At 38.4% G+C, this 27,274-nt stretch overlaps 1 protein-coding gene across 2 annotated transcripts in view; it reads left to right on the top strand.

Moving 5' to 3' along the window:
• PTPRK (protein tyrosine phosphatase receptor type K) overlaps positions 1-27,274 on the top strand; it is a 406,781-nt gene that overhangs the window by 56,553 nt on the left and 322,954 nt on the right. For both annotated transcript variants that reach the window (XM_081312601.1, XM_081312600.1), the window contains exon 2: positions 24,836-24,958. In XM_081312601.1, the coding sequence (XP_081168727.1) occupies positions 24,836-24,958 (123 nt within the window). The remainder of the gene's footprint in view (positions 1-24,835; positions 24,959-27,274) is intronic.

Genomic DNA, 27,274 nt, shown 5'->3' with positions numbered 1-27,274 from the left:
CAACACAATGAGCCAGGTAAAGTATTGCCTCCAAGACTTCAGATATGCTTTATATCTAAGTAGGTGTTATAAAATAAATACTTTAAAAACTTGATATTAGCAGAAAAGATGATGTATTCTGTGCCTTTTGTCATTACAGGTAATCCCCAAGTTACAAGCATTCACTTAACACTCGTTTGAAGTTACATAATAAGCGCCCCTAGTGCTTATGAGCAAGTCCTGAAATTATGAATATTGCAGCAACATGGCAGTCATTCGCCCTTACGAGCGACTGCAGAGCTTCTGCAATATTCACCCTAGTTATTCCTTCCCTTCCCACCCCTGCCCTGGGTCTCCCTAGGCACCAGGCGTTCAATACTTCACTTTCTTGGCTGATCCAGGCCTTCGGTGCATTTGCAGAGAATGGAGGCCTAAAGTAACGCAAGATCATGTGAGATCATGGGGCAACATTTCACGCTACTGATCTCCTGTGATCTCATGGTACTTTAGTCCTCTGCTCTCTGCAACACAGAACAGAACTGAAGCTGGGGGATGCTTCCGCTTGCCTCTGGAGGCTGGATTGGGATGCTGGAGGCCTTTTCCAGGCTGCCGAATCTGAGGCCAGAGGATGCTTCCGCAGCCCTCCAGTGACCTGATCCGTGTGCCGGAGACCTTTTCCATGCTGCTGCCACCCGGATCTGAGGCTGGGATATGCTTCCACAGCCCTCTGGTGGCCCACTTCCAGGTGGCAGTAGCCTGGAGAAGGCCTCCAGCGCCTGGATCGGGCCACCAGAGGGCCACAAAAGCATCCCCCGACCTTAGATCCAGCAGGAACCGTGGCAGAGAGGACAGATCTTTTCAAGATAAGTCTGGCCCGGCAAGAAAGGAGGGAGAAGTTTTAGGTGTTTTAGTGGTTCGGGGAGACCTTGGGAGCCTGTTCCATCACTACGCCCTCCATGGCCTTCCCTATCCTGAGATAACTCATGTTCACTTAATGAACCGTGTGTGTCTTAACGAGCAAGGAAATGATCTTGTTTGAGGTATGAGATTCACTCCCACAAGTTTTTGAGTTACGAATGGAATGGGAAGGCTCCATTACACTCGTAACTCAAGGACTACCTGTATTTTATTTATTCAATTTATATGCTGCCGATCAATTTATATGCTGCTAATCTCACTGTTGAGCAATTCTGGGTGGCTTCCAATGTCATAAAACATGGTATAAAACAATTAGAATATCAAAAACATTAAAAACACCAAGCATTAAAAATTGAAATATTACATTAACAAAATACAGGAGAAAAAGGGACTGATGTGTAAATTAGGTAAATACTGTCTCTTCTTCTAAACTTCTAACCACCTCCAGAATGAGATCCCCCATTGGGGCCTCAGGCCAGTTGGCACAGCCAGGTTTAGCCATTATTAGGTACTCTGCCTTTTCTCTAAGAGCTTAAAGCTGGAGATCATGACTTCTAGACCTGCTTTAGGCATGAAAGCCATCTGGGCGACCTTGGGCCAGTCACTTTCTCTCAACCCAACTTACCTCACAAAGTTGTTATGGGAAAAATAGAAAGAGGAAGGTGTGTTAGATATATTCACTGCCTTGTAACAACAACAACAACAGGATACAATAATAAAATAAAATTAATAAACAAATGTGGTCCAAAAAAGCTTCTTCAGCCAAGGGTAGTCTGGATCATTGGTGTCTCTGTTCCTAGATCAACACCTATTATATTAACTTTTCCATGCCATGAATAATTTATTTAAAAAAGTGATTCCATATTTGGATTTCTTCCAGTATAGTGAGGGAAAGGATATAGAATATTCATCTTGGACAGTATTGTCCCTTCTTCAATCTCTATGAAAGGATAGTAATACTTAACAGAGAGAATTTGCCTGTTTATGATTTATTTCATCTGACTGCTTAGATGAGTGCACAATCTGAATCCAGGAGATTTCACATTGATTTTATGTATTCTTCTATAACCACTTTCCAGTTGTACTGATTTATAGTAAATATATTTAAATTCAGTTTAGCAGTTTTAAGTTAGGTTTAAATGTGTTTACAAAATGGCTTCAGATATTTTTCACAACAGTTATAAGTACAAATATATTTTAATCCCTCTCTCTAAAGTTACATCACATTACTCTTTTTATAGTCTATCCTGTTTAATTATCAAAACCATGTTATAAGCTCTTTTTTCCATTTTTACTCAAAAACTCCATATCAGGTGTCAAGTCAGCAATAAATGTAGATAAATGTCTTTTTTTCTAAATTTATCTAATTTCATAAGACACTGATGTAATCTCCATGTCCCATTTATTTTTGACTCATTATTTGACTCATGATTAGTGACAAGAAAAATATATTAAATTTAGTAGCATGTTAAATTATGAAAGATAATATCTGATAGCTTAAATTGTGATGGGAATACTATTGGTAAATTAGAAGAATATGGGTGAATGGTTAAGGTTTCCACTGTTAAGATTCCCTTCCCACCTATTAATTAACAATTTATAGAAAGATTCCATTCTTTTCTCCTTCAGATAATGTGAATGATTTATGTTTTAATTCATTACAGGATTTTTAATCAGCTGATATAACCAGCTGAATGAAATACAATAGTGGAATATATATAGATTTAAAAAAATAAAATAAAAAAGGAACAATGAACTATATCTTAATAAATCTCCCGTATCTTGAAAGAAAAAAAGTTGTTATAAAAGTGCCATTGATGGCAGGAATGGTTCAGTGGAGTTTGTCTGACTGTCTGACCATCCATCCATCCATTATATATAATTGCTCATCACACTGAAGGCAACCCTGAGTAGAACACAATAAATTGGTACAATCACATATTAAAAACAACAGATATACAAAAAAACATAAAAATCACATTAAGAGTAAATATTTTAACAACAGAGATACAAATCCTAGTTGAAAAAGGCTAAAAATAGCCGGCTCAGCCTTCTAAAGCACATCTCTGGTTTCCTAGAAGCCCCAGGTCTGATAACACAACCATGTCTTGAGGGCCTTCTGGGATATCAAAAGGGGTGGAGCTGATCTAATTTTGAGGGGCAGGAATGTTCCATAAAGTGCACACCATGGCAGAGAAAGCTTGTCTACTGGTACCCACCAAATCTAGGTCTTCAGTTGATGGCCCCTATAGTATGCCTACAGCATACCTCTCCTCCAGGATCTAATGGGGTGGCTGATGTAATCAGGAAGAGGCAGTTTCTCAGATAGGCTGGTCCCATTATGCTTTTTTTCTTCTTCCTTGATGTATATAAATCCTTTTTTATTTCCCCTTCAGTAATTTTGTTTTTATTGTTACAAATTTGATGAATATATTGATGAATAGTATAGTGCTTAATTAAAAAAAATCTTCGTTAACAATTGTCTCATTTTGATGTTTGATTTTCTTTCTTTCTTAGCATGTTGAGATTTTCAAGATAGATAATGCACCTCATCCCATTTTTTTTGTAACGTAAATCATTATTCTTAGTTTTTAAACATGAAAGTAAAAATCACATTTGAGCCTCTGTGCAATATGTGATTGATGTCAATATGAGATAAACTAAGGAAGAGACAAAGCTGTGTACATTGCACGTCATACTGTATAGTTTTATGTTTGCTAATTAAACTGATTTAATGAAATTGCTTTACTGTTTGTAGGGCAAGGACTTAATAAATAATATAACTGCCATGTTGAAAGAAGTCAGAGGTTTAAATCATCAGAGGACAACAGATGTTTTGTGAGATACTGGTTCTCTGCCTTAAGGAATGGAAACTTACTAGACAGATTTCATTCTGTTGCATAATATATGCTATTCCAGTCATTACAAGTCTCCTAATAATTGAAGAAGTCTTGTATAAGATTCTTAAATCTTCATAAAATATGAGCATTAATAGTAGATTATTTTGGTTTTAAGTATATTCTTACTGGGATTATGCTTTTCTATGCAGCTGTTCTCAAGATTCTCCCATGTACCATTGTTGCGTGTAGGTTTATTTAAAAATAAACAGTAATTATGGAGTTTTTTAAAAATATCACAACTAATCTATACTTTTGGTTGTTTTTTTTATTTTTTGCACTTTCTACAATAAATCTTTTTCTTCAGTTTTGCCATTAAGGTTACTGATTGTTATCTAATGGTTGTTGCAATAATGGACCTTTTTTCCTAATTACTAAGCTTAGTGCCTTATAAATAAATTTGTCAATGATTGAATTAAAGAGTTTGCATCTTGCACTTCTACAGCTTCAGTTTACTTTCCCCTCATGAGTTAGCTTCAGCAGTTTCAACATAAACAACTAACTTCCATATTTTCTGTAGTAGTTGATTTATAACTCTGATTAGTAAGGCTTACATTAATTATGCATTCTTACAGTGAACAAATATAATCTCATTTAATTTTAAGACACAATCATAGTTGAAATCCAATGGCAGTGTTATATTTTTCATTGCTCAAGTAGATTATATTTGATGGAATGAAGAAATAGGTTTCTGACTTAGATTCACTGAATTTTCTCCAACTTAACACATTCAAAATGCACAGCTGGCAAGATCCTTTGGGACCATACCGGAGAACTTCTTTGAGGTCCAATACCATTTGGTATGAGGCAACATCTAGTAGACCTTCCACAAGCTTCCCTAAGCATGCAGCAAAGCCCAAATTGATCCTGAAGCTTTAATATATATATTTTTCTGCTGTTCTTGTTTAAGCATAAGTATCTTATAAAAGAGATTGATGGCTCTTACCATTAAAAATTATGAAAACATTGTTAAAAAAATCTGTTTATGTATGTATTTGTATTTGTTCTTTCAGTTAGTCCTAAACTGGGATACTAATTGTTTGCTTATATGCTATATTGCTCCTGTAGAAAAAAAAAGTAACGTATTTTCTGGCGTATAAGATGACTTTTTAACCCATGAAAATCATCTCAAAAGTTGGGGGGTCGTCTTATACGCCCAGTCGTCTTATACGCCGGAAAATCAGTGAGCCAGGGAAGGCACGCCCTCCCCTCTCACTGTGGAGGAAGCAGGGCAGGCTGGCGTCTGGCGGGAGCCGGCAGGGCAGTCCTGCGCACGCGCGCGCTCCCCGGCTGTTAAGGAGCTCTCCTTAGCAGCCGGGGACTGCACGTGTGTGCAGGACTGCCCTGCCGGCTCCCGCCCGACACTCTTCCCTCTTGAGGCAGCATCCCCGAGGACCTAGGAGCCGGGGAGCGATGCTGCCTCAAGAGGGAAGAGCGTCGAGCGGGAGCCGGCAGGGCAGTCCTGCACACGCGCGCACTCCCCAGCTGCTAAGGAGTGCTCCTTAACAGCCGGGGAGCGTGTGTGTGCGCAGGACTGCCCTGCCAGCTCCCGCCAGACACCAGCCTGCCCTGCTTCCTCCACATTGAGAGGGGAGGGCGTGCCTTCCCGGGCTCGCTGATTTTCCGGCGTATAAGATGAAAAATCTTGAAAATCATCTCAAAAGTTGGGGGGTCGTCTTATAGGCCTAGTCGTCTTATATGCCGGAAAATACGGTAACAGATTAGAGAACAGAATAAATATCTATAATAATATATTCACATTGTGAGAGGACGTACTATATACGTACTGTATACGTACTATGTACATACTGTATGCGTACATACAGTAGGTAAACTAGACAGTTATAAGAGTACTGTAGGGAGCTATGCTATCTTATTCTATATCTATCTTAGAATACAAGAAGTAGTATGACCCCTACGTGATCCATATTGTGTCTGCTTGTTATCTGATAACATATGAAGTCAGTGCCATACACAGAAAGTTGATTGCAAATATTTTGACAACTGAAAATTCCTGCTGGGCTGCATTCTGAAAGATTGGTGATTGGATTGGTGACACAGACAGAGAGATCTCAGTGTAACTGGATTCTTTTTTTTTCTCATGAAGGCAATAATACTTCCCAGAATATCTCAATAAAATCTATCGTTATCATCACCCTACTATTTAGCCACAATATTTATTTAAAATACATTTCTGTGCTATTAATGTTAGCAGTGTTGTTTAAAAACGTATAGCTTTGTGGAATTGAACAGACTGGTAAATATACCCATGCTGTCTCATAGTCACCCTCACATATACAGTGAGTTAGACCATGGCTTGCTGAACTAAACTGGCTATTTAGGGATTATAGGGATCAGATGACAATTTTATAGCTAGTTGTTAACCAAATGCCTTTGCAAAAGGCTGGGAATCCCAGTAGTTGTAGTTATGATGGAGCATTTATAATTTTCTTTGGCTGTACTAAGATTCTTTCTGAATCTACACTAGAGTTCTCTATTTCTGCATCAAAATAGGAATTGTGTACTCAAGTGTTCCAAGGAACGCAACAAAAATCTTATTGTACTCTAGATTCCTGCTATATGATGGCATAAAACGTTCTGCATATTGTGGCAAAGTTCTAATCCAATTCTTCCCTTCCGTGTATATGTACTGAAGAAGAAGAAAATATAGATCTATTTTTAGAGGTGATGATTTACACAGAAGCATTCTTGTTGTAAATATTCAGATTGCAATATCAGACTGCACTAAGTATTATTGGAACTCTTCTAGCTACTGTATGTGGCAGGAAAAACAAAATGGATGTGATTCTTTGTGAATGTTTATGCATGGATAAAGAACATTGGATTATATAGCATATTTCAGAATTTTCTTTAAGAAAGGATTTATCACAGATTTATAAGAATGAATAAACTCTAAAGCCACTCAGGGTCAGTTGGTTGAATTGGGTGACTATGGAAATTGAATAAATAAATAGAAACAAATAAAGAATATAACATTTGGCAGTTTCTTTCAGTAGGTTTTATAGCTGCTTTGCTCTTTTGTTTTCTTTGGATATTGTGTAGATCAGCATTTTTGCATTGACTACAAATTAAACCTATACAACAAAATAACCTTATTAGGGGTTTGTTATATAGGTTACACTATATGATCTCCCATGTTTGCCTTATCTAGCTGATGTTCTTTGAATGATATTTGGTGTTATAATTTGGAGTAATGACAAGGGTGAATATTTGTAAGAGAGAAGCCTTTGTGTGTATAGTATGAGTGCACTGGAAGCCACTTTGCTCTGCCACTATAAACATTTTTGTTAAGTATGTACAGGTAATCCTTGTTTAACTTCCCTTTCATTCAATGACTGTTCAAAGTTACTTACAATGAGTCCTCATAGTTAAGGTCATCATAGTTACCCTATGGTCATGTGATTGCAATCCAGGTGCATGCAGCAAATTTTCTTTTTGGATTCACCTTTTGAAAGAATGTCATTTGCTTTTTGAAGAAAAACTTCATAATCATTTGTTTTTCATAAATAAGGTGTGTTTTTTAATATTTTTTCTAGACATTCTTGTGGTATCCACCTAGCTTAAAATAATTTAAATAAATAAATAGCTGTTGGCATTCTTCAGGCTATAAATCCCTGGTATTATCTTTATGTACAAAATGTCTTTGGGCTCAAGAGTCTCTTAGTAAAATATTTGTAGGAAACTGTAACCCAATGTTTGTTTTTAAGTTTGATTTACTGGTTAAAAAGGGCATCTGGAAGTTGGTGTATCAATGGTTGTAGTCAATGGAGAGTTAGAGGCAATTCACAATTCTGTAAATATTTTATTGGCCACGCCCATATTGTCAGCCATTTTTGTGAAAAATAAGAAATTCATTCATGTTTTGCTTTGTCATTTCCTTCAAATACAGAACACAAATTCCTTTGTATCTGCAGAATAGCATAGATAATTATTTTGTTCCAGAAATTCTGAAGAAGGCCAAAATGTGTTCCTTGCTTCCTGGCCCACAAACAATTTCCATTCTGTACACATACTTCCATTTAGCACTGACCATTCTAATATTCACAACAGAGAACTATTTCTGAGTTTTCTTGAAGATAAACTTGCCTCATGAATTTTCGTTAGGCACATTAATTCTGATGATTCCATGTATTTGTACCACTACAATTGCCATGTTTTAAAACAGAATATCTGAGTTACTACTGAGGAACCTGTGGGCAAGATCTGTATATAGTAGTGTGACCTCACTATTCATATGGCAATGATTCATATGGCTGCCTTAGGAATAAGAATCTCATAATAACAAAGTTATTGTTTGATTACAGCCATTTTAAACTCCCAGGAAAACAGTTTCTCTTGGCCAGTAGGAATCATGTGTGCATTTAAAAAGATTAAGTGCTTTGTTCCACATCAGAAATGGGCTTCTCTGAGTAGTTTCTTTGGTTCTTATTCAGACTGAAAGTGACAGCCCTGTAAAATTAAAACCTTCATTTACTTCTAATGTCTCTAGTAAATGTTCTACTTTCAAACTTGAAAGTGCAAATTTGGCTATAAAACAGCCCCATTCGTTTTTCACTCACAAGCTCAGTGATTTAAGGTAGATGGCTCTTAAGCATTGCTAAGCAACATACATGTCTATTGTTTGCCCAGAGCTATCAATATGAATTATGAACTATTAACTTATATGGGCAAGATATTTTTACAAGCCTGTCAGAGGAGTAATTGCATCCAGGATGCTTAATATTCTGTACAGAAAAATAGTACGTTGTATAAACGCAGGCCTGGGTTAGTTTGATTTCTTTGTCACGTTCCAAGTATTGACCAATGTGAATATGTGTCTTTCAGCTTTAGTCGTACTTTTGAGTGTTCTGTAACTCAGATTCCGCCCCCCCCTCCTCCCAAATCACAGCTAAGGGAGCACTCTTGCAAATCAACTTCATGGATGAAAATTTAAAGCTGGGAAGACAAGTATACAAGATTGTATACTGAAGATATATTGACATTCCAAACCAGCACAACTGGGTGTGTACAGAGATACTAAATGCAAACCAATCTGCGGATAATCCTCAACTTATGACCCTTTACTTAATGATGTCGGGCCTCGGGAGCCTGACACTCGAGGGGGGGCCCCTCCACCTCCCCGGCACCCCCCGCCTGCCACCCGCCGCACTTACCTGGCTCCTCAGCGGTCCGAGAGGCTCCGGAGGCCGCGGGGGTTTTGACCGGCTCCATGGCGGCCCGAAAAGCTCCGGGGACCGCGCCGCCGCTTCAGCTGCCTCCAGACACGCCGCGGCTGCCGTCTTCGCCCGGCGGCGCCTCTGCGCAAGGCTCCCCGGCCCACGGCGTGACTGGTGGAGGCCCGGACCCACCCTCCATCTCGGCGGCCTGGGAGGCTTCGGGAGCTTCGGCCGCGCGACGGAAAGCTTCGGAGACCCCGCCGCTGCGGCTGTCTCCTCCGGCCGACGCCATGCCTGCATGGGGCTCCCCAGCCTGTGGCAAGCCCAACGGACGCTCCAGGCCAGCTGAGAGTGGGACCGCCGCTTCAGGAGCCCGCAGCATGACACCGGCCTTTCCCCGGCTTCGGCTGCCGGAGCTGCGTTCAGCGGAGCAGGCCGAGGCATTGGACAGTCGTGCGCAAGACTGTGTTGTTCAGGAGCTGGCGGGCCCGTTAGGGGACGGGTCCCTCCACACCGCGGTGCCCAGGTGGCTGGGAGCCCCGAGCGTGGACGACGACAGGGGGGTTCGGAGTTGGGCGCGGCAGGGAGGGGGTGAGGGGGAGAAGCATGGTGGCAGCAAAGCACGGGAGAGGGCCTACCTGACTGGGCGTCGGGCGAAGGGGCTTGTAGGGGAGGGGTGGGGAAGTTATAGGGAATGGGAGGGCGTGGGCGTGTTTGGGTGGAGTATGGGTGGGTGTTTCGGGTGTGTATATAGTAGCGTTGGCTGCAGGTAGCAGCCAACGCTGGCTTTGTTTCTTGTTGCGGCTGTTGCCTTGGAAAATAAAGTGCTTCCAGACCGCAGCGGAAGTCTCTCGTTCCTGTGTTCGGCACTCTGCCCTGCTTGCTGCAGGACGAGTTTTGACAAATGATTGTTCTCAATTACAACAGGTCGTGACTAATGCTTTACGGCCAATAAAGCCACTGTAAAATGTGTGTGTGTGAGAGAGAAATGGTCACATGACTATATTTTGAGTGCTTGGCAACTGGCTCACCTTTAAAACCTGTTATAGTTCCCTATGTTCACATGACTATGATTTGTGCATATAGGCCTAGTGGTCTGTAAACCAGGGCCATGTGAGAAGAATTACTGAAATACCGAATCTTGAATGTTTGCTGAGATACATTGCTATTCATTTTACTAGACAATTTCATTGTATGAAAAGTATTTTGAGGCCTCCCAACTGTTTTTTCGGTATGACAGATGATATATAATTTATTAATATACATAATAAATTAAATTATACACCCAAGGTGTGATTATTATGAGAGACAGTTTGGGGAGTGGCTAGAAATTGGGAGACCATGAGTTCTAGTCCTGCACAAAGTCAGCTGTGGGATCTTTGGGTTTTCCCTTTCCCTCAGCCCTAGGAAAGAGGCACTGGCAACCCACTTTTGAAAAACCTTGCCAAGAAAACAATAACAAAATGATTACTGTAGCTGATCATTCTTATAGCCACCATAAATCCTTTCAGTAACATGGTGGTTTTTTTTTTGCTTCAGAACAAGGAAATATCCTGTCATGAAGTCAGCTACAGCTTCAAAGTTCAAACATGAATTCCACCAGTTATGAATGGCAGAATGAGTAGACATGGGCCTTGTTATGCAATCTACATCATGATTACAGATATTTCTTGTGTATCATAGAAGAGTGGATCCATCTAGTTTCTGAAACATATTGCCAAAATTATGCATCTTAACATGTCTAGACAGTGAAGGGTCTGTTTGTTTCATATGCTACTTTTTCTACAACTGTCTCAGATAAATCTTTATCACATAAGTACAGTTTTCCCCCCTCATTTGATTACCGTGGCAAACTATTTTAAAATACGAATAACCATTGTTAATTGATTAAATCATGCCTAACCTACCTGTGTGAACCAAATGTGTATGTAGATGTTCATGCATAATCTTATAAACTCAGAGAACTTGGTTTGCATTGAGTTCATAAATGTGTCTAAATTGGCTTAATAATACAGTAGTTAACTAAATGAGACCAGGTTGCTTTTTAGCTCATTTTGCTTATGTTAGAAAGAAAGAAATGTAGAGAGGAAAGCAGTGCATTGCAGGGAAGTCCTCTATGGCTATGACTGAATAAACTTCAGAGTGGAACAACTATTGTCTTACATAGATGCTAATCAGCAAACGGACAAGTAGAATTAATATTGAAAATTTAACCAACAACTGATTATAGAGCTATATTCTACTTTTACTACTGTTTTTTTTCCTTTTCTTTTCATGCTGTGCTGTGAAACATTCTTCTGACTGGGAAAAGTGTTGTCTGGTATTAAATTTTATCCAAACATCTCTAATTTTATCAAGATAGTATGCTGTATAATAAAGGACAAATGGAAAGCCTGTCATTTTGGCAATATTACAGTTCCATTTCTTTTTGGAGGACAGATTATTTATTATTTATTTATGTTTAATTAATTTTTATAGGATTAGGGAACGGGTTAGGGTTGGGGTTGGGCCTAGGATTTTTAAAAATAACATTTATTTATTTATTTGATTTATTTGCCACCCATCTCGCCTCAAGATGATTCTGGGTGACTTAAATAATTAAAAGTTATAAAACTGCAAAACATAAATGTTTATAAAAACAATGAAATAGAATTCCAATCAAAAGTAAAATTAGGGTTAAAAGAAGGGGAGGGAGGGAGCAGGATGCATAGGGGGAGGTGGGATTTTGCCTTAACCCATCAATCACCTCCTGCAAGATACTCCCTCTTGGGGCTCCAAGTCAGCTGGCCCCAAGTCAGGTCTTTAGGCCCTCATGGAAGATCAGAAGGGTCAAAGTGGATCTCAGTTCCAGGAATATGAAGGTAGGAGTCATGACAGGATAGGCTCTTCTCCTTGACCCCTGCCAGCTGGAATTCCTCGACTGATGGAGCCTGCAGCATGCCTCTTCTACTGGCAGTGCTGGGGCAGGCCAGTCCCAGTGGGGTGAGATGGTTCCTCAAGTCACCTGGAGTCATGCCATGTAGGCCTTTATATTGAAAAGGAGGTGAATTTCAATACTTTGTCTTGTCTTTGAAGCTTTTCATTGTGCACTTGGCTTTTCATGATATCCTATGCAACAGTGGATTTAATGTGTTTTTGAAATGGCATGTTGTTGTTTTTTTTTACATGTTCATATAGGCACTCTGTTTGTGAGGGGGAGATGCAGCAGGCAGCCACGTAGAAAAACTAAATAAGAAGGCATTGTTAAAGGGAAGATCTTAAATGCAGACTTCATTAACTCATATATACATTTCCCCAGTTCTTTTCACATAGGTTTATATATTTAACAGACTACATTTGCCTAGTTTTCTCCTGGCGCTTGGCAATAAAACAGTTCTCATAATAGCTGTTTATTTCACAAGGCAAAAGGGGCCTCTTTTCATGGTTTTCTTTGAGCTATCCCAACTCACTTTTATCTAACCTTTAAATAACTCTATCTCATAACTATACAAATATCTTTTTTAAAAAAAACACCTGATTTCCCTTTCAACTAAAGACAAATGACAAAAAAGCTCTAACTGTCCCAAGGCAGAGGTAAGTATATGAGGTTGTCTGAGCAGATCCCTTAGCTTTTTACTCATTGCATTTTTAGCTGACATTTTACATTTTAGTATTCTGTATCTCAGCAGCTTCTTGATAGCTCTAACCCTGAGGCCAAGAGACGTTATTTCCAAAATTGGAATGACACTTTTTTTAACCCTTCTCAGCTAATCATTAGAGGCTGCTGGGGAGGGATGCTTGTCTGTGTTGTTTTATAATGTAGGCTACAGAGGGACATTTTCAAACCTTATGGAAAGTAGCATACTACTACATGGAGAGTCATTTGGGGCTGAACTGAGGCCAGTAGCCTGTTTTATATCATGTAATGGCATTAGAACAACATATTTCCAGGTAGCTCAAAATACCAGCTTCAGGCACTCATTATTTGTCAAATTTCCTGTGTTAGAGTTGACTCATTGTGGTCTAATCCCTTCTTTGTTTGAACTCTAGACATTTGAAGAGATGAGCATTGAAAAGCCTTTCAAAATCACCCTGTGATCAGAAAGCTATTTAATTGAACCTTTAAGCATCATTTTTATTATTTTTTCTTTAGTGGCATTATATATATTTTATTTTATATCTCATTGGATGCCCGGGAAGAAGACTTCAGTGTATCTTCAGGTATCTTGTGCTTCTTAACCACTGGTATATCCCAGCATTTCAAGGAATTGAAACAAAGACTAATTTTATCTAAGCCAACATGATATCCTCAGAAGATGAATCTACTGTAAAGAGCCTTGATGGATTCCTAGTGGCAGCTACATTTGGAATTAGGAAGCAGTAGGATTTCTTAGTAAGTTGGCCAACAAATTCAAGACAGAGCTATGTGAGAGAGATACAAGACACAATATCTCTCAATTGTTAAGAAACTCTTTGGATTACATCACAACATCTCTGTCTTAGAAAACAGCAATAAAGCAAGCATACAGTACTGGTTCCCCTGTAGTACTTTTGTAAAGCTTTGTAGTCTAGGGGGAAATTGCTAGCTGCTCTACCCAACATGAATGTCACAAGACTCTTCAAATTTGCTCATTAGAGGGAGGCTGGATGGGATTCCACATGTAAGAGAAAGTGCCAGCCATGAGGCCTCAAGAGGTATGATGGGGGTTAAGTGGTTTTAGAGGAGTTAAGTCTTAAAATACAGTCTTTTACTTTCAAGAATCACTGAAGTGCTCCAATCAAGGGACCTGCTGAACTAGAACATTATCCATTACTCCATGCCTAAACAAAAACTGAAGCTAAACAATTGTGAAATTTCATTTCTTATATTTCTTATATTTTGTAGAGAATTTATATTACTAGCCAGATGATAAAACACGAGTGCCTGTTATTAAATAGTTTATGACTTCTCAATATTCATAATATAATAGGGACAACAAGTAATTCTCATTTAGCAACCATACATAGGACAAACAACTCCATCACTAAGCAACACTGTTATTAAGCAAAACATTACATGAACGTTACATCACTTCTGCTGCCACTGTTAAGCAAATCACTTGTGGTCATTAAGCAAGACTTTGTGTGACCACAACTGGTGATTTTATTGCCAAGTTCTCCATTAGTTCTGCTTGCCAGAAGCCATTGTAAAGCAAGCAAATGCTGATTACATGGCCACAGGATGCTGTGATGAATGTAATTAACCCCCAGTTGCAAAACACCAAAATGGCAATCATGATCTGGCGGACACAGAAAAATGCAAATGTGAAAACTGATCATCAAGTTATTTTTCCATTACCATAATATTTTCAGACAGTCATTAAACAGGGATGTTGTTAAGCACTGTATGCACTTAATACCGGCAAGAAGTTTAGGACAACTCCACTAAGGCAAAAGAATTTAAAATCCCATCAAATCTTGATGAGATCTTTGTCAACTGTGCATAGCCTGATGAATGATTGAACACGGAAAACAGAACTATTTTTGTTTTTCCTCCAAATATTTTTATTGTAGCAGAGTGAATCATATTTCAGTAAACAGGTAGGAAGAATATTTCCAGACAATAAAACTGCTGGGAAGTACAAATGAAAATGCATAAAAGCCAGTCACCTTATCCACTGCATCAGAAAAGAAAGCATAAATGCAGTCTAAAAATGAATATAACAGAAGTATTAATGCTATTAAAAATATTTTTCACTGAATGTAGAGAGTTGCTGACAAGGCAATATTTTTTATTTTATTTTATTTTATTTTTACTTTTTGTCACCCTTAAAGATTCTCAGCATCCAGTTAGGAATTAGTTACACCATACTAAACAGTGCAGTTGCTGAAAATAGGTTGAAAACCATTGAAATATTCCTGGTTCAGGAATCAGCCTAAAGAATTATATGGCTTTTGACTCAGACAGCACCTTATAATGATTGGCAAGAATAACGGAGTTCTGACACTTCTGCAGAAGAAATCAAATAAAAAAAAATTGACGCTGACTGTATATGCCATTTAGCATGTATAGTAGCAAAGTACGGGGCCAAGATGCTTTCCTCTGATAAATGGTTTTTATCATTTTGTCTTCTGTTCTTTTGAAACATCAGGAAACTTGATTTAACTTGATGATTAAGTTTAGCAAACTCAGTTGAAAGGGTACTATATACTTAGGGTGATTCTGAATGCAATTTCTAACTAGATTGGGCTGCTGATGAATTTTTTTTCCAAAAATGCCACAAAACAGATAAATTACCTGAAACAAGACAGGCTGGACTAGCAAATATTACATAAACTGTAGGTACTGTTTCTGCACGCAATTGTGTCTTATTGCAAAAGCTTCAGTGTTTCATAGATTGTATTCTATCCTAGCCTGATGAAGCTGTCTATATCCTGAGAACAAGATGATGGGAAAAAGATTTCAGAAGTCAGACTAAGCTTGATGTATGTTTCTTTATTTGGATGAAATTGAAACTTACTATTTTTAGCCTTAACTCTTTTAACTCCCATCTTCCCTACAACTTTGTGGTATAGACAATACAATTTATGAATTTAATGAGTAACAAATCACGGTTAAGATTTTTTCAGAATTTGTATATTTATTGTGTTTTGCTTGTTGGATTTGGTATGTTTTTCTTCTATGTGCATTCTTTTTGATAGGAGCAGTTCAGTAAAACTATTGATGTCGCCCGCTATTGCAGCTCCATAATCTGAGGCAGTGATAAGGAATTGGGCATATTTAGTGACAAGCTGTATACATTTTTGGTACTTATGGTACTCTTGTTTTGTTTAATGAATAAAAATGGGGAAAAATCTCATTTTTGTTCCTGCAAGAGTATTTCTTCATTAGTTTAAATGCACCAAATTAACTTTCCAACAATAATCCTTGATGTTTCTTGTACAACTCTTTGATTTGCTTATGATGGTCTGTGAGATTTGGATATAAGTGCTGTCAATGAAATTTCTGAGACAGCCTCTGGAATGTGGAGTGGGATAATGAGAGCAAGTTAACTGTCAAATTGTCAGAAAAGGAGTATTTTATGGTTGTAAATAGAACTCTAATTTTAGCTAGGAACCTTCTGAGTGTGGGACAGTGTAGTTTCTGAAGGATCAGGCTCATAAATTGTGGCCAGGTTTAATTATTTGCATGCAATGGTCATTAACAGAAATGCCCATTTCTATTATTGTAGCAGCTTTGCTCTCAGTGTTCATTCCTTTAACATGACTAGATGAAGGTGTAATATATTCTGAATGTGGAATAACCACAAAGACTGTTTTGAAATGGTGTCTCCACACATAATGACCAAATGTTTAAAAGTGTGGCTGATCAATAGTTTAATTCCAAGGTATCCTTCATTCAGCATTTAGATACAATTCAGAGTGCTGGTGTCAAGTTTCCGACATATGGGCTTTTCAACTGACTCTGAGGCATTGTTTACCTTAAAAGTCCTTTATTAGCCTAATACACTGGCAAATGCTTGCTCGAAGGAAGCTGGAATCTGAAATCTCCTCCCCTTGCATAATATATTAAAACACAATTCTCCACCTTTCTAATTTTGTCATTAATCATATTCTCCAATTAATTTAAAGAATCAGTTTCCCTTCCCTGAGAAAACCCGCCAAGGTCTTATCTTTTCTAGTTAGAGATGGCCTTGAAAGGTGCAATCCTACTCGTCCCTCCTCCCAACGTTAAACTAAATCTCTTAAAGCAATACATATGAAACATATGAAATGGCTACTTCTTCATCTTTTGTCAAGCAATAACTTTTGATGTTAGCAGTGTTGACATCCAGCTTCCCTTACAAAAAGGACAGATCCTGTAATGTAAAGTTAGGAACTGGCTTTTGGTTTGTTGCGGTGTTTCTCATAAAACCTTTTGATAAGTCTGTCAGCTTTCACATCAGTAGATTTCACCCAAATGGCTTCAGACAATGGATATCCCTTCCATTGTACTAGGTATTGCAATTTTCCCTTAAAGATTCTAGAGTCAAGAATACGTTTCACTTCATAATGGGTCTGACCTGCTACCACGAGGGGTCCAGGTGCTTTCTTAGGGGGAGGTCTTAAATTGGAGGTTCGAAAAGGTTTCAGCAAGCTACAATGGAACACCGGGTGAATTTTCCCCAAAAGTCTGGGTAGTTTCAATTTTACTGTGACCGGGTTGATGATTTTCACAATGGGGAAAGGCCCCAAGAATTTTGGTCCCAATTTCTTATTGGGTAGTTTAAGGTGTAAGTATTTGGTTGACAAATAGACCTTTTCCCCAACTTAGAATGTTCTTTGGGGAGCTCTCTTTGTCAGCTTGCTCAAAGGTCTTTTTTGTCTCAAAGGTCTTTTTTAAGGCCACCTTTGTATTTTCCAAACTTCTTCCCAACCCCTCACCAAATGATCAAGAGTCTGGGAAGCGGAGGGTAACTGAGGGTATTCAGGTATGGGGTTGAATTCTTTCCCTGTGGCTACACGGAAAGGAGTGTAGCCGGTGCTGCTATGTACTGAATTATTGTAAGCTACCTCTGCAAAAGAGAGGAGGTCGGTCCAGTTTGTTTGTTGGTAAGAGATGTAGCATCTAAGGTATTGTTCCACAATTTTGTTGGTGGATTCTGTGGCTTCGTTAGTAGCTGGGTGAAAAGCAATTGATAGGCCTTGAGATGATCCAATTAATTTAAGAAAGTTTCTCCAAAATTTGGCTGTGAACTGCACCCCTCTGTCCGAAATTATTCGCTTAAGGGTGCCATGTAGTCGATAGATATGTTTTAGGAACAACTTGGTCAAGCGTTGAGCCAATGGAAGTCCTTTGCAGGCGATAAAGTGAGCCTGTCACAGTCCAAATGACAGTATTTCCTCTACTGTCAGGTAGGTCTACTATAAAGTCCATAGCTATTTCTTCTCATGGTTGAGAAGGTTCGGCCACCAGTTGCAGTAACCCAGGGGTCTTTCCTGGGATTCCTTTCATGGTGGCACATACAGTACAGCTCTTGACATAGTTTTCTATGTCTCGTTTTAGTCCCGGCCACCAAAGTTGCCGGCGAGTGAGATGTAGAGTTTTTAGATATCCAAAATGTCCAGCCTGTTTGACATCATGGCTGTGTTTGAGGGCATTAAGACAAAGAGCTTCAGGCAAGTACAATTTTCCCCCCTTGTAAGCCAGACCATCCCTGCATGTTAGGGGGTAATTGCCTCATGAACTTCTTTGCGTTCGCTTTTGTACTGTGGCAATCAGGAGATCGCATCAGCTAGGAAGTTTTTTCTTCCTGGTATGTACTTTAGAGTAAAGTACATACTGGTGCCGGGGAGCTGGCTTCAGGCAATTTTACTCCCTCCATTATGGGATCTTCCCCAACTCTTTGCAGGACTGCCTCCCAAACTTGGAGACAGCGATGGGAGGTCGGAACTCGCTAGTTAGTTTAAAAAGTAGTGTGGATTGACAGCTGGTTTCATTGTTTGAAACTCTATAATAAGCAGCCCAACCACAGGAATCTGTGGTTAGCACCTGCTTTGGGTTAGATAAGGGTCATTAGAATTCAATGTGGGCTGGTCTTAGTTTGTTTGTGGCTATGTAAGGATTCTAGATCACCTCTTTTAACTCCACCTGCAAGTTCTGCCACTCTTTCTCTTACAGTAGCACTATTAAAATTTTCTTTGCAATGTTCTTGTTACTTTTCTCAAAGTGGTGCTTTTTTCAAGAGGGCCCAGTTTTCATTTATCTTTTTTTCTTATTTTGTTCAACTTTCTACAGGTTTTATCTACTGTAGAAATAAAATCTATCTGACATATAAATGCTTAAAGTAATTCAATAATTTGGACAATCTCTTGAGAAATTCATTTAACAAAATGGAAACATAAAACAACTTGAATTGCCATATAATACATTAGGAATTTTTAAACTTTTTTTTCTGGCTATGGAATTTGTTTGTTGAAAAATAAAAAAATATTTAACTCCTCTTCAAGAGGCAACATTCTAATAATAGAAAGTTGGCTACATTTTAATGATTTTCCTTTTCCTTTTGTCAAGTTCTAAGGAAACCCTAGGGTTCCATGGAACACAATTTGAAAGAGATTTGGACAATCTCTTGAGAAATTCATTTAACAAAATGGAAACATAAAACAACTTGAATTGCCATATAATACATTAGGAATTTTTAAACTTTTTTTTCTGGCTATGGAATTTGTTTGTTGAAAAATAAAAAAATATTTAACTCCTCTTCAAGAGGCAACATTCTAATAATAGAAAGTTGGCTACATTTTAATGATTTTTTTTTCCTTTTGTCAAGTTCTAAGGAAACCCTAGGGTTCCATGGAACACAATTTGAAAAATCCTGAAATAGATAATCTGACATTTTCACGCTGAGGTGTAATCTAATTTAATAGCACAAGCATTGAAATCTGAGATTTCATTCCATGTTTTTCAAAAGTTTATAGAGATTCAGTAGTTTATAGAGTGCATCAGTGGAATTAGCTATGCAGGTAGCCAGTTTCATGCACATTAAATTCAGGGAAAAGAAAATTCACCTTTTGCACAGAAAAGCTTTCAAGTATTTTTCCATGATTTTGCCCTAACACTGGAAGTTGAGGTAAATTAGCAAAAATTGCTGAAAATTGCTCATAACAATCATCCACCTGTTTACGAATTACCAAGAATCAAACATGCAATATAAAAAACCTCCCTGAAAATCCCCAAATCAATTGAAATCATTATTAGAACACTCAATGCAAAAATATTTTTGAAGACACTAATAATTCAAAAATGTTAAATAGCTGTTTAATTTAGGAGGGGCTGTGCATTTCGAAAGTAGCAGTAGTGAGAAAGCCCAAGCTTAAATGAAATGCCTGAAAGAAAATGGGTTTCTTGTGATAGTCCCAAAAGTCCTTTCTCAGGAGGCAACTGGACTTTCTTGTTTTTCTTTGAAGATGTTTTGCTTCTCATCCAAGAAGCTTCCTCAGCTCTGACTGGATGGTGGGGAATGGAAGGATTTATATTTCTTGCAGACAGTTGGTCATTTGCATTCTTTTAGAGCAGAGGTCCCCCAACCTTTTGGGCACCAAGGACTGGTTACCGGTTTTTCCCGCGGACCACAGGGGACATGGGTTTTGTGTGCTGCCAGCATCCTGAAGATGGCATTTTGCTTGTTTGTGCGGACCGGTTGCTGGCATGCCATGGCCCAGTACCTGTCTATGGACTGGGGGTTGGGGATCCCTGTTTTAGAGAGTTATTCAGGCCATTTGGAGGTTTACCTGTGTCCTCAGGGTCAGCTGAATAGTGTGAAGTCTTCTTGGCTGCAGGATGTTTTCTGCCCTGTGTCCCTTCACTGTTGAAGGCAGGCAGAGACTCTTGGGGATGAGTCTGTGTTATCTGCATCTCAAACTAAAGCACAAATGGTTCCTGTAGTCTGCAATCCGCTCATACTCTTGCACTGTTCAAAGGGTATCCATCCCAAAGTGCACAGCTAAATTTAGCTAGCATAATAACTGTATAGTCCCACAAACAGTCAATACCAAACTGATTATTAATAATGTTGCAACAGTCTAGTAGATTACTGAATTAATTAGAATAGAGTTTGTTCCCCAATTTTGATACAGGATCTGGTGCCCTTTAGATTTTCCACACTACAACCCTGGCAATCTATTACCATTGTTTCAACTAATTAACCTTCTGCTGCAAAAAATGACCAGTCTAGGCCACTGTAGATAAAAACATAGCTTGCATAACAATCTTTCTATAATTGCCCTAATGTTAATAAATAAATTTCCATTTAAGTGTATAGAAACAAAAAAAAACACATTTCAAAATAGAAATCCCTTTATTGAACTGACTGCATAATTATGCCTTAGAATAAGGGAAATTGACCATAGAATGAATTGTCTTTTTTGCCCTTTCAGAGTAACATTGTAGTAAATAAAACCATTTGATTAGCAAATTAAAGAAAATAAGATTTATTTATTACTTAAAAATATTTTAATTTCTTATTTTATTAAGAAATTTCTGAGGTTAAACGAAGAAGATATTTTTTAAACAATTTCAATAAGTGTATATTTTGTATTATATAACATTCTAGGGTATTCATATTCTTTTTCCTGTCCTTTTTATTGAAAAGTTCTGTAAATATGAAAGTCTGATTAGTAGTGATATAATTTGGGCTTTGGTTCTGCCTTCCTGGCTGAAAGCAGGAAAATTATCATGCAACAATTTTAGCACTTTGAAGATCCTCTCTCTGAGGGGTTTTTTGGTGCTCTCTTTGGTTGTTTTCTTGCAGATGTTTCACTACCCAGACTAGGTAACATAATCAGTACTAGTAAGGAATGGAGCTTGATCTCAGTTTATAGTCAGGTGGCTTGCCCTGTCAGTGTTGGTGGGATTGGTCCTGTTCTTTTCTTACTTGTTGGGTTAACCCTTACAAGCACTGATGATGTTTACCTAGTTTGGATAATGAAAGGTCTGCAAGAAAACAAGCAAGATGAAAGAGCACCAAGGACCCCTCATTTAACCCCCAGCTAGAAATATTCTCCTTTATTAATCCTCTATTTGTGTTATACTCTGGTCTCTAAAATAACAGCTACTGTAGTCAAAAAACAACATTGTGAAATGTATGATTCACTTTTCTCTGTCTCTGCTGGTGGGGGGGAGGAGGGAGGAGGCGGAACTGGATCTGTTTGCTTGAACTGAAAACTTAAATGTAAAGTGTGGAAAAGAAACATAGAATTATTATGGCACAATAGCCCTGTTAAAAATAATTACTCCACAGTAGACCCAGAGAAAAGAACAGGACTACTGTGCTGTATAGTTCTGCCCTCTTCCTATGTTGACTGGTTTATTTAGATTTCCCCCCCCCCACAGACACACACACATACTTGCATATTCTTCACTTTTTCAAGAGAAATTCACAAGGGTATTGTAATTGCAGAGATAAGCTCATGAGAGGTAAAACTAGTGCCCCTTCTTTGTCTTGTATCACAGCCTCTGTATGCAAACTATATGAATGTCTACCTGGTTTGGTACACAAGGGTCATCAAAAATGTGTTGTATGACATACATTTGAGTGACTCAGCGTAGCCATCCTTAAATCATTTACAAAAATATTTAAATAGGATTAGTAAATAATCAGCATTTGTCATCAGACCGAATTATCATATACCAGGCATGTCAAACACAAGGCCCGGGGGCCGGATCCGGCCCGCAAAGTGGCTTCATGTGGCCTGCAAAGCCATCCTGGAAACAGTGAGGGAACGGCCCCCACTGCCTTGGCCCAGAGACCCTCCTTCTGCCAGAGACCCTCAGATCTGTCCCATTGCTGCCCAGGTCCCCATAGGCACCCTTGATGCGAATGATGTAGAGCTGGCCATGCCCACCCAGTAGGCCATACGCACTCTAGCTACGCCCACCCAATAGGCCACACCCACCCTGGCCATACCCACCCGGCCCCTTGAGGGCAACCACAATGCTGATGCGGCCCTTAATGAAATTGAGTTTGACACCCCTGTCATACACCAAAGCATTTCTCACGTTTTGTCTGATATCACAAATTAAGAGCCCAGTTTTGCTAATGTAATATTATACATCATTCTGCTTTATCCCTTTGATCTGTAGTGTGATTAAAAAAAACTAGTTTTGAGCCTACAGGTTAGAAATGCCACTGGATATAGAAGATCAGTGTACATGTTCACAGGCAGCCGTTTTCTTTGATATTATCACAGATTATCTTTTCTTATCATTCTTTTCATTTTCATAAGAATTTTTAGCAGCTGATAAGGATGTTGGCTGAGACAACAATAGTTGCTGCAAACTTTATATGATTGAGGTGTATTGTCCTTGAAGCTACGTAGTTTTATAACAGATTGTTTGTGCCTGATCTGCATTATTTCCAGTATGGCAGAAGACAACCTGTTAAGGAGACCCACAGAATTTCTTATCTTCAAATTCGGCATCAGTCTTCTTCAAATGCTTTGGGTAGAAAAGCCCAACAAAGCAGTTGGTTCAGAAAGTTAGGACTTAGAAATTTGTACTTAATACATCTGAAAGAGACCTGGTTGGGGAAGACTAATACATACTAGAATTACTCTCAGAATTCAAATGTTCATTTCGTTCATTCTTTTCAGTTCATTCCTGTTTTTTTCTTCATTGATTCTTTATTGATTCTTGAATAATTGAAAATGACCACTAAGATTCAAGGGAAGCTATTGGTTTGTCTTTCTCCAAACTAGGTCTCTTCTGGGTTTTACATTTTTGTAGAAGTCATGTTGCCTTGTCAAAATGGACTCATTAAAGTTATTTCTATTATTGTGCACAGTGTCTTCCTTTATGATTGATTGAGGCTTCTCAAAAACATTAAATGAAGTCTGTAGTAATGCCGATATTAGTGTACTCCATTGTGTATTTCTTTTTAGTTTTGCTGAATGACATGTTTAATTCAGTATTAAGAATTGGATAGATGAAGGTATTTTTGAAGGCATGTTATCCTTAATTTGTCCTCTCTTTACTTCATGCATCTCCATTTCACAATCTTCTTTAAATAACTATTAAGATACATTTCACCTTGTGTTGGCTCAGCTTATGATTTCTCATAGCTTGTTAGATAATTTTGGCAGCACTGGTTAACAATTACAAAGATCTTAGATTTTTTTTAAAAAAATGGGCACGGAATTTTGTATTTCTATTATTGTTGATGAACTGTATAATCTACAGCAATGTTCTATAACTCCTCCTCTCCTACTTCTACGACATAGTATTTGTAGTGCAGACCTAGTTTTTTACTGAGATTACCGTTTTCTTGGCAAAGTCTTAGTGTTTGGGTTTGTAGGTATACATATATAATCTTTGTGATAATTGTAAATTCTGACAATTGTAAACCATTGGCAACTATATCACTCTGCCACTAGTTCTTCCTGGGATTTTATTATATATCCCGCTTGACAGAATTCAAATATCAAGTTAGCCATTTGTGTTTGCCTATTATTATTTCTTGTCTATAAAATACTTCTTGTGCTGAGACTTTCAATGGGTTTCTAACTATTCCATACAGGTAGTCCTTAACTTACAACAGTTCATTTAGTGACTATTTGAAGTAACAATGGCACTGAAAAAAGTGGCTTAGGACTGTTTTTTTTTACACTTATGATCATTGCAGCATCCCCATGGTCACATGATCAAAATTCGGACATTTGGCAACTGACTTATGTTTATGACAGTGATCCCTTTTTGCAACCTTCTGATAAGCAGAGTCAATGGGGAATCCAGATTCACTTAGCAACCATGACGGCTGCAGTGATTCACTTAGTAACTGTGAGAAGAAATGGGGCAAAACTCACTAAACAAATGTCTCACTTAGCAACAAAATCTTTGGGCTCAATTGTCATAATTTGAAGACTACCTGTATTCTCAATATGGCATGTCCAACATAATTATTTTTAAAATCAACACTAACCCTGACTTTATCATAACATAGCCTGAGGGCTGGAGAGTCACACTTGCCTGCTTAGCAAATTCAGACCAGAATTTGCTGGTACTATTTGCAGTTTCACTACTTCAGTTTTTCATCAAAGGCTTCCTCTTCTTCTTTGTGGCATTGTTATGCCAATATTACCTCATAGATATAGCCTTTCTGGGTAATAGCAGCCACTCACTAGATTCCAGAATCATTCTTTTGCTAAGGCTGGAAGAGGCAATTTGTGAAAGAGAGAAAGGCCACATCAAAAGATGCTGACTGCCCTAATTTGCTGACAAGAAATGATGAACGACAATTTTCTTTTTCAGAGGCTCACTGAAGGAAACTATAGTTTGACCAAAAAGCTGTTTTTTGTTTTTTTAAAATATGTACATCTAATTATATAATTTGCCTTTTCTTATGCATTGATTTCTTTTCTTTCTTTTAGGAGGTTGCACCTTTGAAGATGGCCCGGGCCCCTGTGATTATCATCAGGATCCCTATGATGATTTTGACTGGGTGCATGTTAGTGCTCAAGAGCCTCATTATCTCCCCCCTCAGATGCCTCTTGGTAAGTGTCCAGAGCGTTGATAAAAACAAATATTTTGTGGGATGTGACCGGATGCATGTTTTGTGCCCACTCTGAGTAACTTGAAAACTGTTCCCCAGGGAACAATATAGTAGAACGAATGGGTTGCGATAAGAATTGTATTTAAATGTATTTAACTGGATAGGCTTCTATATCTAGCTTTACTATAAATATATGCTTAATGTACCCCACTTTAACAGAATTACAATTAAAAAAATAACCCACATCTGTATACACCAGCCCAGACCTTTTGAGCTAGCAACACACTGACTAAAACAATTACACTGCATGCCTAGTTCAGATTTGTTCTTCCTTTATCTTATAAAAGACACTGCAATACTTGGCAGCATAAAGATTCCACTCCTGCACTATAATTTCCCTAGTTTCCAAGATTTGCTAGTGGGGTCGTTGCTTACATTAACAAAATGGGCACTACCCATGAACAAGACCCAGGTATGGATGGGAAAAGGGGAAAAGGAGTATTGATTGTCCAGTGAAGTGCTGTATGACCCAGAAGCTGTAATTACTGGAATACTCAGCAATAGTCTTGCATCTTTCCAGAAAATAACACTATGAGTTGGTAAAGAGAGCCTCTAACAATTTGGTGTTTTCCAGATAGCACTGGAGATCCAGCACGGTTGGAATGATTTTAAAACATTAGACTAGGACCAAACATGGTAAAGTCCAGATTCATCCTCAGCCGTGGAAGTTCACTTGGAGACATGGCAGTCCCTGTGTCTCAAGCTAACCTACCTCATAGAATTTTGGGAGAGACAATACTATTGTATATTCATTTAATATTTGTTTGATAATATTCATTTAAGTCATTCACATTCAAATTTCAAAATAGAATACAGTAAAAATTAGCTGTTACCATCAAAGCAGGTGAAAACAAAATAATTAAAGCTGTTGCACTCAGAGGTTCACAAAAGAAAATGTGACTGTAATTTATACCGCACAAACTCCACAGCAATGAAAGAATATGTATGCTTGATATCTGATAGATCGATTAACTGCAGTTCCTAAACTAGGGATGCACAAAAGATTTCTGCTGTACAACACTTATTTGAAGTGTTGTATGTGTGAAACAAAACACAGTTTTGACAGTTTGGTTTTGAAGTTGAAACAAAACATGCCGGGTTTCCCCCCCCCCCAGCATGAAACAAAGCTTAGTTGTTTCAAACGGCATTCTTTGGATTGTTCTAACTGCTCACGGCACTGATTGGACTTCTTTTGTGGATTATTACTGGATTGCTGTATGCATTTTTTCCCCCCAAATATTTTCGAGTCAATTCTAATCCTGTTGGCAGTTGATTTTGACTGGATGGGGAATGTGGGAGTGGAGTGTTGAGAGGAAAGAAGCAGTTATCTACATACTTGGCAGCTTGCCTGGGAATTTCTCTCTCTCTCTCTCTCTCTCTTTCTCTCTCTCTCTCTCTCTCTCTCTCTCTCTCTCTCTCTCTCTCTCTCTCTCTCTCTAAGTGCTATATCGAACTTCATGTAAATGGTTAGATGAGTTGCACTTCATGTAAATGGTTAGATGAGTTGCATTTGTGTTGTGCTAGGCTTTATTTTGCAGGCAGGTAATATGAAGTTCTGCATGCATGATCGTACTTCTTGCTCAGCTGTTGTGTAAATTTCAGAAGTACTAAGTACAATGTTGATTTGGTTGATTTGCTAGGTTTGTGTGGTTTCTGCACTGTTTGCTTGCTCTTGTGCCCTGTTGGTGCTGAGCTTCAGTGTGAAAGATTCTGTGAAATGGGGCAGCACTGACAAGCCTTGGCATTTGTGTGCATTTTGTACATGTTATTCAGTCTTGTTGAAATGTACTACATTCACTTGCATTTAAGAATCATAGCATGTTGCTCCAAAAAGTGTAACTGCAAAGAACAATACTGTTACTTTTCTTGATTTGGGCTGCCAAATACCCAAAACACATTAAATCCATCATGATCTTGCTAAATGATGTGGCACATCCCTAGGAAAAAAAAATCACCAAGATTTTTTTTTATGTAATGCAGAACAGTTGAGATAACCTTATAAGGAATATGAGCTAATTGAAAGGGAATTTTAAAGAGATTAGGTGTTCTCTTTTGTCTTCTAATCTTTTGCCTGAGCAATTCAGAGAGTTTGCATAAAATGGAAAGCTTTGTATCTATTCTTCCTGATAACAGATTCGAAACAGATTTTTTCAAAGTGAAAGCGAAGTTGTGTTCCCATGGATTACTACGGACAGCAGTCCCCAGCCTTTCTGGCACTAGGGACTGATTTCAGAAGAAAAATTGTCTTCCACGGAAT

The sequence above is a fragment of the Vipera berus genome (genome assembly GCF_964194415.1).
Source record: "Vipera berus genome assembly, chromosome: 1".
In the NCBI taxonomy this organism is placed as follows: Eukaryota; Metazoa; Chordata; class Lepidosauria; order Squamata; family Viperidae; genus Vipera; species Vipera berus.
Note: the sequence above shows the minus strand (reverse complement) of the source record. Positions and strands in the feature narration are given on the sequence as shown.